Below are 16,387 nucleotides of genomic sequence, written 5' to 3'. Positions count from 1 at the left end.
CCCCGATTCCTTTGTAACTGTCCATACTTTCTTATACTTTGCTTTCTTACAACAGTTACCACCCCGGGCAGCAGCACCAGCAATGGCAGTAATGTCTGGATAAGAGAGAGTTCAAGCCATGTTCCAGTGATACAGCATTAGCTGTAGATGCTACAGGTTTGCTTTAATCTAATTAGGTTTGAAACTCTTGAGTTCACCCTTAACTACAGAGCATATTTTCTGCATTGTTTTTTAGCTTTGTATTCTGTAACTGATGCTGACATTTTGATCAGCCCCTAAGTGCTAAAAACATACTCAGCAACACAATAATACATTAAAAAATTGACAACATCCCAAAGTCAATCTTCCTGCTGCTCTCATGTCTGCAGTTCTACCTCCTTCCAGCTTATTAATTAAATAAACCTATCTAACATTTGTAGGTGGCTAAAACAGTAACAAGAAAATTAATTTGCTGATGGTTTTTAGCAATGCTGCTTTTTTTTCTCTCTCTCTCTTGCATTTGTTAGCTAGTGATTCATCAATATTTACTTTAAAAAAACAACAAAACAGGCAAACAAGAGGTTAAGAATTTTATGTATCATGTTTGTTTCAGCCTTCTCTCCCTATTATGGATAACTCTTACAATCGTTCTATGAGGAATCTCTCATTCTAGTAATAGGAGAATAAACCACATCACTACTTTCCTTAATGTGACTGCAATCTTCTTATTATTAATTAGCCCAGAGCAAATTTCTACTGGATGCATTAGAGCTGGCAACCTGTAATCTGTCAAGTCCCTTTGAAACCACCCTCATTTGTTTTCAAAAGGTTCTTGCGTGTACAAATTGAATGCTGTGTATTGACCAGAGTCCTTTTCTCCTGCCCAATATTAGCAATTTTATCAGTAACTATAAAAAATTGTATGCAAGATCTCACACAGAATGTCAGCTTTTGTTAGATAATAGACAAATCACCAATTTAAATACACTGCAAACCTTGGATGGCTGGATGGACATTAACTAATTTGAATATAATGCTATGAGGTAGAAGAAAAAAGGAAGGTGAATGTGTCTAAGATGTACAGCCAGTGATGTGCAGCTGGACTAGACATTCATATTTTCCACATATTGATGTTCTATTTGTTCTCAGGTCAATTGGCATTCTCAGGATACTGTTTTTCATTAATTCATCAATTCACTTTTCCTCAAATTTTTTCCCCTCGCTTGTCCTCTCCCTGACATATAACATGTAATAACAAATAAAATTTGATCTAACAACTTTTCAAATTTAAATTTTCCCAAGGAAGGAGATGCATATATTTGAAAGTTTCAACCATTCTCCAATTTATGTCAGGTTACACTGAAGAAAAGAGTGTTAGAAGGGAGATGGGCACCTAAAAGTGATTAATATTTACACAATTTTGTTAAAAGGCATAGAAAAAAAAAAGTTTTATGAAAACTTTAGAATTAATTAATTAATCTAAAAAACCCACTACACCTCTCCAAAAAAAAACCCAAAACAAGCAAATAAAAAAAGAAGACAGCTAAAGCTTGGTATATTTTAAGACAGGAAAATGAGAATTGGAAGACTAAGGAAGAGCAAGATCAGACCAATTGAATGTTTCCGTCATAAAACTGTAAATAAGTTCCTTATATATTCCTTACCTGAACAGAAGTCATCAGAATATCTATCATACACTGCTTTGCAGTTTCTTTCATCACACTCACAAGTATCTCCATGAATATCTCCCCAGTCACCTGTGGGGTCCACATCATGGCATGTGCATTCCCCACATACACATGTGCCTAAGAAAAAAAAAGAGGGGGAAAAAAAAAAAAAGAAAGAGTGTAAAAAAAAAAAAAAAAAAAAGAGAGAGAGCCAGAGCAGATTAACTGAGCAATTTAGAGCAATAGTAGTTTGATTACAGGAATTTACACTTGTGAATTGTCTGCTCTCACAGGAATGCAGTTTCAAAGCTACAAGTGTTAATCATGAGAGTATGTTCATCTTCTATGACTTAAAACCTTCTATGATTATTTCGTAGTAATACTTCATACAAACAAGTTTTCTTCCCGTTCAAGTTTCTTTTTGCTGTTGAGCCTTGCTAGGAATCAACAGAAAAATATAGAGCACAGAACAATTGTAAATCTTTGACATCAACCGTAATTTGCCTTGACACTAATGAGAATAAAAATCAATGTTGTTTAAATAACTTGGGCTTGGGCACAGTGGATAATTAATGATTGTTAAAGCATAAACATTTAAACTAGAAGGGAATCCATATTAACCCAGCTGAAAATGTCTAGAAGGTCATTCTCTACCTAAGAAGATCATCAGTACAGACCTACATAAAAATGATACTTTTCTGCTTTTCCAAAGTCAATATTCAGGGCTGTTGTTCACAATAAGAAGGGAAATGTGAAATATGACAAAGATACTAATTTTGCACAACCTTACTGATATACAGAGAACACACATCCTACTTGTTGAGGAAAAGTCAGGACAAAAAGACAGTTTCCTTATTCAGAAATCCAAATATGCTTCAGGGCCATACACTCACTACTTTTTCTGAGATGCCAACAGGCATAAAGAAGCAGCCAAACCTTACAGATGCAGGCAATTAATCATCTTAAGAATAGGTTCACCTTCTATTACTCCACCAAAGCCTTTGTCTTCTTCTTGAGATCGCTCTGAACAATATAATGCATTTGAGGATATCAGGACAGCATGACTAAAGAGTACATGTAGACATGGGCACATCCTCTGACGAGAGAAGGTCTACGCAATTGTGGATGCATGACAGTTACATCATGCAGAAGACTTGCTGCCCTGCCCCTTTGGTGCTAAAGCCACCAAGACAGCCCTCAAAAAATGTGAACCTGATTTTTGATACTTTTACAATTCAGTGCCATTACTAAAGGAGAAGAAAAAAAACCAACACAATAGCAACAAACAAAGAAAGCCCAGAAAATGAGGAAATGCATCTGGGGAGTGATTTCTCTTCCCAGAAACAACTTCAAAGTGAATTTGAATCAGCTGTCTTGGATATTGGAAGGAAAAACACTGTCTCACCAAGGTTTAAAAAAATCTAAAGATTCACATCTGGTTTCAGCTGGTTGACTAGGTTGGTGGAAAGATACAGACAATTTATCCACCTTAGCGCTGAAGGAGGCTAGACAGCAAGGTTAGCCTTGCTATTTAATTTTTTAGAAGGCCCAAGACTGACAAGGTGAACTTCAGCTATACCACAAGATGTATAAACACAGAGAACTGGGTTAATAGGAGTATAGAGAGTAGAAATACTGTGTTGGAAAGCAACTTTGTGCAGTCAAAAGCCTACAGAATTTTTATATGGATAAAATAACAAATACATGAAAGGCTAAAAATATGGAAGTATTCCATGAATGTACCTTTGTATAGGAGAGCTATTCAGAATATCAGCTATACTATTAATCCTCATTTGCGCCCCACTCACAATGTAAATTTAAAGACATGCTTGCATACTAAAATTTGAAATTTGAAAAAAAAAATTGCTTTGACAAGAAATTCTTTGTCAAGTAATTACTTTCTTTGTACAAACAAAACATCTGATCTGAAGCCATTTTGATATTTATTATTTCCAGAATTACAGATATTTTTTTACTGCTGATGTTCCAAGACCAAATGAGCCTACATGATCTATTTAAGCCAGTCTTTCAATTTCCTTGTAATTAAGACAAGACAGTTTTCTAAATGCTCTCAGGATAATTAGATGTTCACACTATAGCAAGTTTTGTCAGTAGAGCTGCTTTTAAGAAAGGTTTCCATGTGGCTTGTGCTTAAGTACTACTGAAACTATACTGAACTATCACCCCAAAAATAACATGGGGTTTGTAACTCTTTATTCAGTGAAATCAAACATAGCAGCTAGTAAAAATCAACATTATTTTGTGCCTTTTTTTTTTTCCAAAATGGCAAAATTAGACAGAACTTTATGCAAATAAAATCCCATGCAATTAGAAATAGTGTGAAGTCTACCTTTCCAGCCCCATATGCATTCCACAGCATTGTTACTAAACACTTTGCAGTTGTTCTTTTCAGGTTGCAGTGGAAACTAAAAGCTTTGTGTTTTCACTTTCCTTATTCAGTTGTGGGTTCTTAGTCTTCTTGAAGAGTGAATTGACATACACCCCTGTTGGCCTTATAGCACCAATCCATTCTAAGTCAAAAGTCTGCTAATACTTTATTTTGCAGGGTAGCTCTCTCACCAAAGCATATATTAACAAATTATCCTGCTCAGTCTTACTATAAAAGTGAAGGATGAAAACAACTTGGGTCAGCTTAATCCAAAAATGGGTGTAGATATGTATAAGTTTATACCTAAAAACAGGTATCTATGCACTCACTTGGAAATGTATATCCAGACTTGAAATAATTGAGAGTAAATTAGAAACTATCAGCAAACACCACTATGATGTCCTACTGCAGAAAATGCATAATGTAAAATAAAAACACGCTATATAAATATGCATAGAAGGAACGTGCGAATGACACACCTCTGTTGCTGCAGATTTTGCCATCTGGAGATGTGCATCTTTTCTTGATCTCCCAGGGGGTGATGTCACACTGGAATTCACATTTATCTCCATGCCAACCAGCCTCACAGTAACAGTTTCCACAGTAACACTTTCCATGGCCTTAAGCCAAAACAAATTTTATACAGTGAGAAAGAGGCAAGTTTTTAAAAGGCATTAACAATTTAACTGTTTTTTGTTTTAAAAACTTTTAGCATTACACTCAGAATAGAAATAATTTATAGACTGTATATGTCTGCATAAAACAAGACAAAGGATATCTGAGTTATGCTTTTCCCCCAAGTCTATTTTAGAATAAGTTTTCATTTAATTACAGATTCAATTTAATCCATAAATAATAATAATCACTATTTTTATATTTGTAAGCTTAATTTTTGAAACTTTATAGGTAAATTTGGAAGACAGTAAATGTAATAGTTAAAATTTAAGATTTAAGCACAGTTTTAAATGTCAAGATAGGACACACTTGCCCATCATACTTAGCATGTCTAAGAAAACACTGTGTGTTCTTGACTCGTCAGATAATTCCAGCACAGGGACTTTGATTTAAAAGCTGTTTACATTGTATGTGGCTTCCCTTCTTACCTGTTAAGATCTTTGAGCATGGATAAACCAGTTCATGAAAAATAAGACATAGTAAAATGCACCTTTTAGATCTTCATTTAACAAACCACACATCTCTCCAAAAGATACTGGGGTCATCTGAGGCTTCATGAAACCAGCTTCTGAATATTTTGATCCACTAAGGTACTTCTGCCATGTGTTTCAATGACACAAAGCATTTAAATTAAGTAGCTGCAACTCTTACTTATCCTAAGGCAATAAATTAATTCTTTACTAGAAAGATCAAGTCAGGATCTCCTTTTTTCTCTCCAGGCATGTTAAGCTTAGTAGACCTGGTCATTTCCATCACAGTCTGGTCAACTTATATCCTTAACTGTCAAATTCAGACCTGGGGAAAATATTTTCATTTTGGTTTTGTTTTGGTTTTTGTTTTTAAAATTAATCATGGATTTTTCATTACAATTTTTTGGTCACATGTCAAAATATAACAGAAGATTAAAAAATAATTAGATAAATAAACAACAAAGTCTAAAATAATGTTTTTTACTAAAGGGATGTTCCTTAAGAAGGGATAAGAAATTAAAGGAAAAAAGGTGAAGAAGCAAATTAACTTGATCCACTGGCAGTTTTTGCAGATTAAAATATCACTACTTCAATCTTCACTCACTCTTGTGTAGTCCTCAAAGAATTTTGAATTAAATGATACAATTTTCTACCTCTTGCTCTTGACTGAAGACAAAATCACTCCATTAGAGAAAGAAAAACAAAGTGCCTTGGATAAAAATTATCAATGTCAGAATTTAATTTCCTAGAAACCATGATATTTTATTAAAAATAAACTGCAACTTGATTCCAAAGTTTATGTAATCTCAAACAAAAAGTGATGCAGTCAACTGACTGATAAAAATCTGAGACTAGAAAAACTTGATACATTTTTGTAACTCTGCCTTACCTAATAATGGATTTACTTAAAGAATGCAATTCCCTTGTGCAAAGATTAAAATACATCCATATCTCAGCATGGCATTGTATGCTTTTCCAGGATGAAAACACAGCTCACAGCTGCAGCCTTTAGAAAACATGTGTGTAAATAGAAGCTTTTGTTTTTTCATTAGTTTGATACTCCTGAATTTGCTTTCTTTGAAGATCCATCTATACCTTCAAGGGCAATCAAGGGTATGTAGCAACTAAATGGGTGCTACACAAACTGGGAAAGTACAACAGAAACTGATTGCACTGATCAGGTTCACCTTGCCTGTGGACAGAGTATCCAGAGGCCAATGCTACCTAAGCAGAACCGGGTTTGAGCACTGTTTCTTTTTACTTCATAAATAAAACTAAGTGATTCCTGTGGTGGAAATTCTGTGGAAGGAGAGATGGTATTAAAGGCAGCATGTGGAGGCGAGAGAGAAGCAATAACCAAATAGGCATGTGGGATCTGCTTTTTCTGTGATGAAATTATATTCCTTTGACCTTCAGTTCATGTGGTGTCCATTTTTTCTGCATAAGGCTTGGTTCAGTGTGGGATCATAGAATCATAGAATGGTTTGCGATGGAAGGGACCTCAAAAGTTCACCTAGTTAGAGCTCCCCTGCCATGGGCAGGGACACTTTCCACTCAACCAGGGTACTCAAAGCCCTGTGCAACCTGCCATTGAACACTTGCAGGGATGGGGCATCCACAGGGCAACCTATGCCAGTGTCTCACCACCTTCACAGTAAAGAACTTCTTCCTAATGTCTAATCTAAATCTACCCTCTTTCAGTTTAAAGTCATTACCCCTTGTCCTATCACATACCCTTGTTAATACATATGGTTGTAGAATCGTCGAATCATAGAATCATAGAATAGTTAGGATTGGAAAGGACCTTAAGATCATCAAGTTCCAACCTCCCTGCCATGGGCAGGGACACCTCACACTAAACCATATCACCCAAGGCTCTGTCCAACATGGCCTTGAGCACCACCAGAGATGGAGCATTCACAACTTCTCTGGGCAACCCATTCCAGTGCCTCACCACCCTCACAGGAAAGAATTTCCTCCTTACATCCTATTTAAACTTCCCCTGTTTAAGTTTTAACCCCTTACCCCTTGTCTTGTCATTACAGTCCCTAATGAAGAGTCCCTCTCCAGCGTCCTTATAGGCCCCCTTCAGACACTGGAAGGCTGCTATAAGGTCTCCACGCAGCCTTCTCTTCTCCAGCCTGAACAGCCCCAACTTTCTCAGCCTGTCTTCATACGGGAGGTGCTCCAGACCCCTGATCATTCTCATGGCCCTTCTCTGGACTTGTTCCAACAGTCCCATGTCCATTTTATGTTGAGGACACCAGAACTGCACACAATACTCCAGGTGAGGTCTCGGGAGAGCAGAGTAGAGGGGCAGGATCACCTCCTTTGACCTGCTGGTCACACTCCTTTTGATGCAGCCCAGGATACAGTTGGCTTTCTGGGCTGCGAGCACACACTGAAGCTGGCTCATGTTCAGTTTCTCATTGACCAGCACCCCCAAGTCCTTCTCCACAGGGCTGCTCTGAATCTCTTCTCTGCCCAACCTGTAGCTGTGCCTGGGATTGCTCCGACCCAGGTGTAGGACCTTGCACTTGGCATGGTTAAACTTCCTAAGCCTGGCATCAGCCCACCTCACAAGCGTGTCAAGGTCCCTCTGGATGGCATTCCTTCCCTCCAGCCTATCAACTGAACCACACAGCTTGGTGTCATCGGCAAACTTGCTGAGGGCGCACTCAATCCCACTGTCCATGTCAGCGACAAAGATGTTGAGCAAGACCGGTCCCAACACCGATTCCTGAGGGACACCACTCATTACTGGTCTCCAGCCGGACATTGAGCCATTGACCACAACTCTTTGTGTGTGGTCATCCAGCCAGTTCTTTATCCACTGAGTGGTCCATCCATCAAATTGATATCTCTCCAATTTAGAGACAAGGATGTCGTGTGGGACAGTGTCCTGTAGAGTTCTGTTAGAAAGCAATGTGAATTCTAAGATTCACAGCCTATGTGCATAAGCTTTTCAGCTTACAACAACCTAACCAAGACAACACACCATTAGTTTATATTTACTTTAAAATGCTCCAAACCTTAAATAAGGCATCAGGCTTTTGTACTAATGAATCACATCCCTTAGAGACTTGAACCTAGCATCATTTTTTGTCCTGTTTCATCAGAATACATGGTTAGTTTTTTACAGAGGTGCATCTGGTCTGTTTTGGAATATGGTACCCCTGGATGAAACAAAGGGAAATAAGAGCTAAGGAAAACCTAACAATGTAAACCAGCATCCACACAGGTGTGGGAGGAAAAAAAAAATGGGCAAAAACAGCAGAAGGAGAATTTACTGGAACTAAACACTGAACTTTTACCATATTTGGTACCTTATGCAACAGTTGCAAGCAAATAAATATATACATGGCATAATTGGCACATAGAAATTATTACTTTACATTCATTTTATTTTAGGCAATTAGTGGAAATATTGTACTCTACTTCTGGATTTGGACTTCAGAAGACCATTTTTATTTACTCTCACTTAAAATCTCTACCTAATCCTATGCAACAAAAAAGTTCTTTTTCCCATCAAAGGAACTAAAATATATAGGATTTATTTTGTTCTCTGTGTATGGATAAAGATAGATAAAGCTATTTTACACACGTATTCTCTCTATATATACATGCACACAGAGAGCAAGTACTGTTATCAGAGTATGAATAGTCTAAGAGCAGTTCTGAACCATCCAGTGTGCATACAGACACAGTATGCTTGTGTATAGCTTGAAAAATATCTATAGCAACTTCCATCTTAAGGACAAGCCTCCCTGGTAGTATCAGCAACAATATTTATAATTCCATAAGTGCTGTGCATTGCACAATATTAAATTGCCAGGTTTCTATCTTACAAAGAAATGAAAGCATAGTTTAAATTTCAGTTGCTTTTCTATATATCAGCAGATTTCACTCTATCTTATTATTTTGCCTTTGCTATCACAGTTCAAATTTTTCTTCGTTCATTCTTTTCCCTTTTTGTCTCCTGAATTGCTTCTGAGTTTTCATCCATATTTATTCTTGTTTTGCTTCCTTGACAAAATTGCTAGTAATCTAATTTTCTTTTTTTTCTTTCATTTTTCTTTCTGTCCTCCACCTTGCTCTCATCTGTACTACAAAGCATTAACACTTCTTATATTCTACCAAAGACAAACACACTAAGCAAATTACCTTAGTGAATTACATTGTAAAATCCTTTTTGCAGTTCTTCCAAAAAGCGGAAGATGTCACAGGATTTCTTTGTTCTTTAACCTTCTACTTCAGCTCATTTCTGCACCTGAAATTCCCACTTACAATCTGCAAGCTAAATTCTTGCAAGTATTCAGTAGACATTTCATAGGTCTACACAATTAAATGATTTTATAACACCCTTCTTGCACTAAAGTACATACCTGTACAAATCTCTTCTGTCTCATCATCTATGCATTCTCTGTCATCGCATTCACAAAATTTACCATAGACAAGTCCATTTCCTTCTGAGTTTGCACATTTACACCTGCCACAGTGACATGTACCTGGAAATGTTTAAGACAGTACTCAATGACAGCAGTTTAGGAAAAGATTCATTAGTCCATCAGAGATGGTATGCATTTTATTTTCGAGAAGGCTGAAATCTGAAGATCATCCAGATAAATAAAGACAGACACAGAAACAATCCATATCAACAGAAAGCCCAATCTTAGCTGCAAATATACTTCTGTATATTTTTCAGTTTGAAACATAATGCATGATAACATATAAAAGTCATAAATAAACATATTAAGAACTTACAGAAAAAATAGAGAATATAGAGAATCTCAGTTTAGGTAGGATGGCCTAGTTGCTCTGGCAAATGATTAGGAGCAGTTGAGTCAGAAAAGGTACATTTTAGGTGGATCTTGATTGGTTCGTGAAAAGGGTTACAAGAAATGTTTAGCTGTGTGACAGTAGAAGACTGGTTTTGCAACAACTCATATAATCCCTCCCCATCTTTACTGGCAATTAAACAGAGTTCAGACCCCAAAGGCAATGTCAGCAGTATATTGAAAGGCAATCCCTTCAAGACAAAATATCTATGGCTACAGCTCATCAAAGCTACCTCAAACTCCCTAGTCAGTCTCATTGGAATTCATGTCTTGTTTAATACCAGCAAAACCAAAAGCATTTACTCATCTCCTGACCTCACAAACACTCCTCTCTTAGCCACTCTTAGCAGTTGTTAGAATGGGAGCATTTCTAGCGAAGGAAAGAAAGAGGAAAAACGGGTCTTAACATTCTTGTTTAAGTACTTTAAAATTATTTATGTAAGTACTTTGACCAGAATGAACCATGCTTATTTTTGAGAGTCAGTTTAGGTGACGTTTAGGTGTTTAGAGAACAGAGAGATACCACATCAGAAAAGTGAAGATGGAAATACTTCATTAAAATGATTCAGCAGATCTTACACAACAGTTTTTAATAACTATTTTACAGCTTAAAAATGTCTTGGAAAAGTATATGCAAATGCCATTTCTGCCATTTCTGTGTTAATGCCCTTACTATAACCTTTTGATGGGCAAAATGCATGAAGCAGCTGTAGTTTCATCAACATAAAATAGCTATGGATAAACCAGGGTACTAAAGTAGGCATTCTGAATCAGCACACATCATACGCACAGGAATAGGCCTATATGAAAATTAAGCATTTTAGTGTACATACAGTTATTTCTTAGTCTTTGGAAACACAGTCTAGAAAATTCCTAATTAGAAAAGAAATTACAGTGATTCTCAAAATAACACAGGGAGAACATTAAGCCATCAAAAGCTACAAAAGACCTCTTACCTGCACCAGAACAGATGATATCTTGAGAATTCTTGCACATTTCATTACTTTTTTTCCGTGTAAGGTTGCAAGTAGTTGGATACTGACAAGCTTCACCATACCAGCCTTCATCACATTTGCACTTCCCACAATCGCACTTCCCATGGCCTAGCAATGGAAAGAGTGTGTCAAGTCCTTATATTTTCTAATCCATCTTTTAAAATAGATTCCATCAATTATAGTCTTAAAGGAACATGATTAACGTAGTTCATATGCAATTAAAAATAGAAATGAATAAATATGATCTTAAATATGAGGAGACACCTGGAATCACCATGAGTTTGAAATCTAATGTGTGTAATTTTGATAGATAATATGAGTTTTTATTTTATGAAAGAATACAGAACTAAATCATCCTGTATGGACAATGGGCTTTCTTACTACTTTCATCTCTTTCTCATTTCCGTATTTGTCTACTGTTTACTATTATTAACACAACAAAACTGCACGCACAGAGATTCTATTCACCTCCTTGACCAACTGTAGGAAAAGAACAGCTAGAATCTGCAGCCTGAGGACTCTGGATTAATGATTATGGTACAAACCCTGAAAAGGAGTGAGGCGTAGGCCAGCTATAGCATCAAGCAGTAATTTCCTCATGCAGCAGCAGCTGTAGCTCCTTCCTCTACTAAGAGGCATAAATCTTTTTTCCCAGAGCCTCCCCTGGCTACTGGTTCTTCCAGCCTTCTCCCACCCACTTAAAGTCTACTTGGCTGCCACTGCAAAACTGAATTTGCCTTTAAACATTGACGTGATATTGGCAATGTAGTGTATATTATGTGGGACTATATTTGCTTATGATTATTTGCTAAGTGTGAAATATCTTAAAGAATAATGCAGCTGCTCAATCTATTAGGTGATGTCATGCTAGCCTTCTATCATTTCAAGAACTCATTGCTTAAAAATTGTAATATACCTAATAGCATCAATACTGATAAAAGTAAGGAAAGTTTGTTTATAAAACTTCTTTAGCTTTCTTGAAAAATACCCAAATATGCAAATGAATTGACAATTTACACTATTTATGTTGTACATTAAGTATCATGTTCCACACTAAATTCCAGGTGAAAATTTCTATCACATAAATCTTTAGCATTCCTTTACAATTTTAGTTAGCAAATGTGAAAACAAATGCAAATCTTTCAAAATAGAATATTTAATTAAAAAAAAACTTGAATGTATATCTGATTGACAAATGATTCCCTTGCAATCACTAGATCTCAAAAATAGAATCTTATTGCAGTTTATTTTAAATGCATCTGTTGCCTGCAGATAGAGTCAACTGTCTGAAAATACAAGCCCTATCTGATGCCAATAAGAAGGAATTAAAATAACTGTTGTAAATAGAAAATTTTAATGAGAAAAAGGAGTATCTTATGTTGCTCAGTAAAATTTTGTTTGCCTTCCAAGATGGTCATAAGACAAGATAAAATTCTTTAGCTGAAAAAAAGTAGTTCAAAACCATATTACAGAATCATGTTAGTTTGTGTTTTAAAACAAGAGTTTCCACCTAAAAAATTGCTGAATAACTCTCTGTTAGTAATGGACAATTATAAAACCCCCAAAACTAACGAAAAATGTCGGATATATAATAAAAACCTAATCTTGCCATTACTCTGCTTCACTGAAGGCAACAGCATAAGACATTCCAGAAAATGGTAGCTAAAATACCTAAAGACAAAGCATAACAGTCTCCCTGTTTTCCTTCCTTGAAAGGAAGGAATTTACTATTATTAACACAATGACTTTGCATTCTTTATGTTAGGCACTTTTGTGATTTAACAGTTTGATGTCTGCTAGTGAAGAAAAGATGCTCTTATAAAAGGAAGACTGATATTCCCATTCTAAATGACAGAGTAAGGCAGAAGAACTCCTGTTTAGTACTGGTGGTCCAACAGCAATAACCTCTCTCAGTTAGAGATCCACTAATCTAACATATGGTGCATAGAGGAAAAAAAATAATTTCATTTAAGATTCATACAGCCTGCTTAAAGAAAATGAAAAAAAAGACTTCCATAAGACTAGTCATACAGAGCAGATTTTTGGCTTTATTTAACAAGAAAATACAAAAAAAAATAAATTAAATTAAACTGAGAGAAATAATGGAAGATCTCCTGCATGAAACTGAAAGCAACTATAAGGAATTTAATTAATATAAATTTGTAAGATTGTATGAATAATTTTGACCTTGATCATGCTCTTAAAATGTCCTAATTTTTCCAACTGGTTAAATATTTTTTTAATCTTACAGCAATGAGAATATTCTGCCCCAAAATTTGTGTAAGACTATATTGGAGTGTAGAAGGCCATAAAACTGCCTGCATTAGCTTGCATAACTCACTGAATTTTCCCTGTCATGTAGATAATACAGTAGAACTGCATGTCAGTTTGACATAGTAATCTCTTCTTATCTCCCACATTGACATGTACCTATGTTATGGTCTTCTTCATGGCAAAAATAGTGATGTGATGAACTGTAGAGCAAGTATCTGATAAGCTGTAAGCAAATTAGAGAGGGTACAAAGGGTTTTCAGTTCCTTTCAGATAGCTTTGCATAGGATCCCTTTTATTGTATATTAATTTCTGCATGATTTAGAAAGCAAATAATATTATGAAATAGTAAATAAAGAGTAAAGAGCACTGTAAGAACTGTGAGGTGGTACTGTAACTTCACAGAAAATCAATTCTACCAATGAGGCTTAGACACAGCTATCTGAGGATGTGACACGTAACATGACAAAAGGAAGCTACAAAACCCTACTAAATAGTTCATCAAGAGAGCTATCTCAGAGTGATGACACATTCATTCGTTTTAAAAAATGGCTGTAAAATGAATAAATGCCACACATAAATAAATCAGATTTTTACTTCAAAAAATCAGAAAATAAGAAAATCAGAAAACAATTGAGTCTTAAAATTGCTGGACTCAAGGAAGTATTAGAATTCCTTCAAGAAAAAGTCTGTGGCTGTGGGCCGTGAAAAACTTGCAGCTTCAAACACATGGAGAATCTTTTATAGCAAAGCATGCCATTTCTACCTAGATGAGCAGTCACCTCAGAGAGTATATCTGGCACACGCAGAAAGCTTGTAGGGTGGAAAATTAAACCAATATGCAAGGAAAACTGTCAGATGTCAGAAAATAGATGGAGAAAGCAAGAACAGAAAATGTTAGGCAGGGTCAGATCTTGCAAAAATGCAAGTACTAAAATGTACTTTCATCATCCAAATAAAAAGAAAATAGGAAAAAGAGTGTCTTCATCAAGCAGCAAAATGCAGCTAAGATTAAAGGTAATTTACAGACAGTCCAAAACAAAATTAATATGGGGATGTTGACTACAGCAGCAAATGCAGTGTGGCTAATGATACACTCTGTGGAAATGAAAATTACTCATCTAAGATGAGAACAAAACAAAGACATAAAACTGTTTTTAAGGAAGTGTCTAGACCAGAAGGGCAAGACCCCATAATCTGCATTCAAGAGTACTTGCAATATTCACACATGAAAGGTCAGTTTAATAACAAAGTATTTTAATGAATACATCAGACTGGCAATCAAATGTCTGAAAAATAACAAAACTAATGTTTTTTTCTTTTAAGAAAAAGGGATGTGCATGACCCAGACAATATCAAAACAAGTGACTGTAACCTCATGAGCTGTGCAAGGGTTTGAAACAAATTATGAAGCATTGCATAGATAGAGACACTGAGGTAATGAAAAATGAAAAATATAGCAAGTAACAAATTTATCCCAAAATATACTATCATTATGCCAAATTAACCTAGCATCTCTCTTTATAGATAACTGCTAATGTAACAAAAGGAACACAAGAAATGTAGCTGATAAGATCTTATGTATTGGACACAATGCCACTTAGGAAAAAAACATTAAAAAAATCACAACTTCGTTTAAGAGAAGGAAACATTAGGACCAAAAGGAATTTTACTCTGATAGATTACTGGTGATGTTTCAAAGGATAGGTTAGGGACTAAATCTGTTTTTTACTGATACTGATACAAAAATTCAGAGTATGCTAACATCATTGGTCAATGACACAAACCCATAAGCCCTCAGTAGAAAGGTGAAGATGGAAAATTATACAGAATGAACTGGACTGAGAATCTGAAGGACTGAGGCAACAAAAGTGAATTGAATCTTGAAATACAAAACATAGGATCACACACCAAGGACAAGGAAAGGACATCATAGGCTAAGGCCTCCCCAGATGGAAAGAAAAAGAGCCTGAGTGTGTATTCATGTCAGCCCTGGAAAGATGGTGTGACTAAGCCCGAGATGCACCTGTTCAGTACATACCAGTAGGTACAGAAAATGCATTTGAAATGTTAGACACAGTGTAAAATGGGCATGGGCCCAGTTTATCCTGGAAAATTACCATTGGGCCTCTAAACTTTAGAAGAATGCATCAAGTTTTCGAGGGAAAACACCTGTAGAATTTTAGCCACTTACAACATTGCAATAGGTTAGGAATTAAAACATCAGCTGAAAGATGACCTCAATAGAATGCCTTTCATAGAATTATAAAATGATTTGGGTTGGAAAGGACCTTTAGATCATCTAGTTCCAACACCCCTGTCATGGGCAGGGACATCACACACTAAACCATGTCACCCAAGACTGTCCAGCCTGGCCTTGAACACTGCCAGGGATGGAGCATTTACTTCTTTGGCCAACCTATTCCAGTGCCTCACCACCCTCACAGTAAAGAATTTCTTCCTTATATCCAATCTAAACTTCCCCTGTTCAAGTTTTAACCCGTTACCCCTTGTCCTGTCACTACAGTCCCTAACGAAGAGTCCCTCCCCAGCATCCCTATAGGCCCCCTTCAGATATTGGAAGGCTGCTATGAGGTCTCCACGCAACTCTTAGGCTCTTAACTTCATTCTAAGTGCATTCTAAAAATGTTTTCCTACAACATGTTTGCATAACTATAGGTCCAAGAGCAAAGACACAAAAGTAAAATCTCTTCAAGTTCTGAATCCACATCTGAACGGCACGTATTCAAGGCACCAATTTGGAAGCCTGATTTTGCTGGAATCCAGCTGTAATCCGTCATGAGAGACAGGCACTTCTGTAGGGTGAGTCAGGCCCTGTGTGGGCTGAATAGTCCTCTGAGGTTGGCTTTCTTTCTTCGTTAAACTACTGGGAAGCATACAATGATTAAACAGGACACACAAACTTAACTGGTGGGACTTTGAATTTCAGTGTATCTCTAGACTTGTATGTGTGCAAAAAAAAACATTTGTTTATTCATTTTCTTTTGCTTCACTTACAACAATCTATGGCAGGTTTTAAATATTCTGACACACTTTGAATTAAAAAAGGAGAATGATATCAGCTTAGTTATAGGTTGAATTC

The 16,387-nt window shown here is 36.2% G+C and overlaps 1 protein-coding gene across 1 annotated transcript in view; it reads right to left on the bottom strand.

The window, feature by feature from the left end:
• Window positions 1-16,387, bottom strand: part of ITGBL1 (integrin subunit beta like 1) — a 134,973-nt gene that overhangs the window by 61,950 nt on the left and 56,636 nt on the right. The window contains exons 3-6 of the mRNA XM_057402106.1: window positions 10,975-11,121; window positions 9,566-9,688; window positions 4,515-4,655; window positions 1,644-1,784 (exon numbers count right to left, since the gene is read on the bottom strand). Coding sequence (XP_057258089.1) covers window positions 1,644-1,784; window positions 4,515-4,655; window positions 9,566-9,688; window positions 10,975-11,121 — 552 coding nt within the window. The remainder of the gene's footprint in view (window positions 1-1,643; window positions 1,785-4,514; window positions 4,656-9,565; window positions 9,689-10,974; window positions 11,122-16,387) is intronic.

Source organism: Pezoporus wallicus, unplaced genomic scaffold (genome assembly GCF_028554395.1).
Source record: "Pezoporus wallicus isolate ANWC-B61680 ecotype Strahan unplaced genomic scaffold, APGP_CSIRO_Pwel_v1 contig_6520, whole genome shotgun sequence".
Classification (NCBI taxonomy): domain Eukaryota; kingdom Metazoa; phylum Chordata; class Aves; order Psittaciformes; family Psittacidae; genus Pezoporus; species Pezoporus wallicus.
Note: the sequence above shows the minus strand (reverse complement) of the source record. Positions and strands in the feature narration are given on the sequence as shown.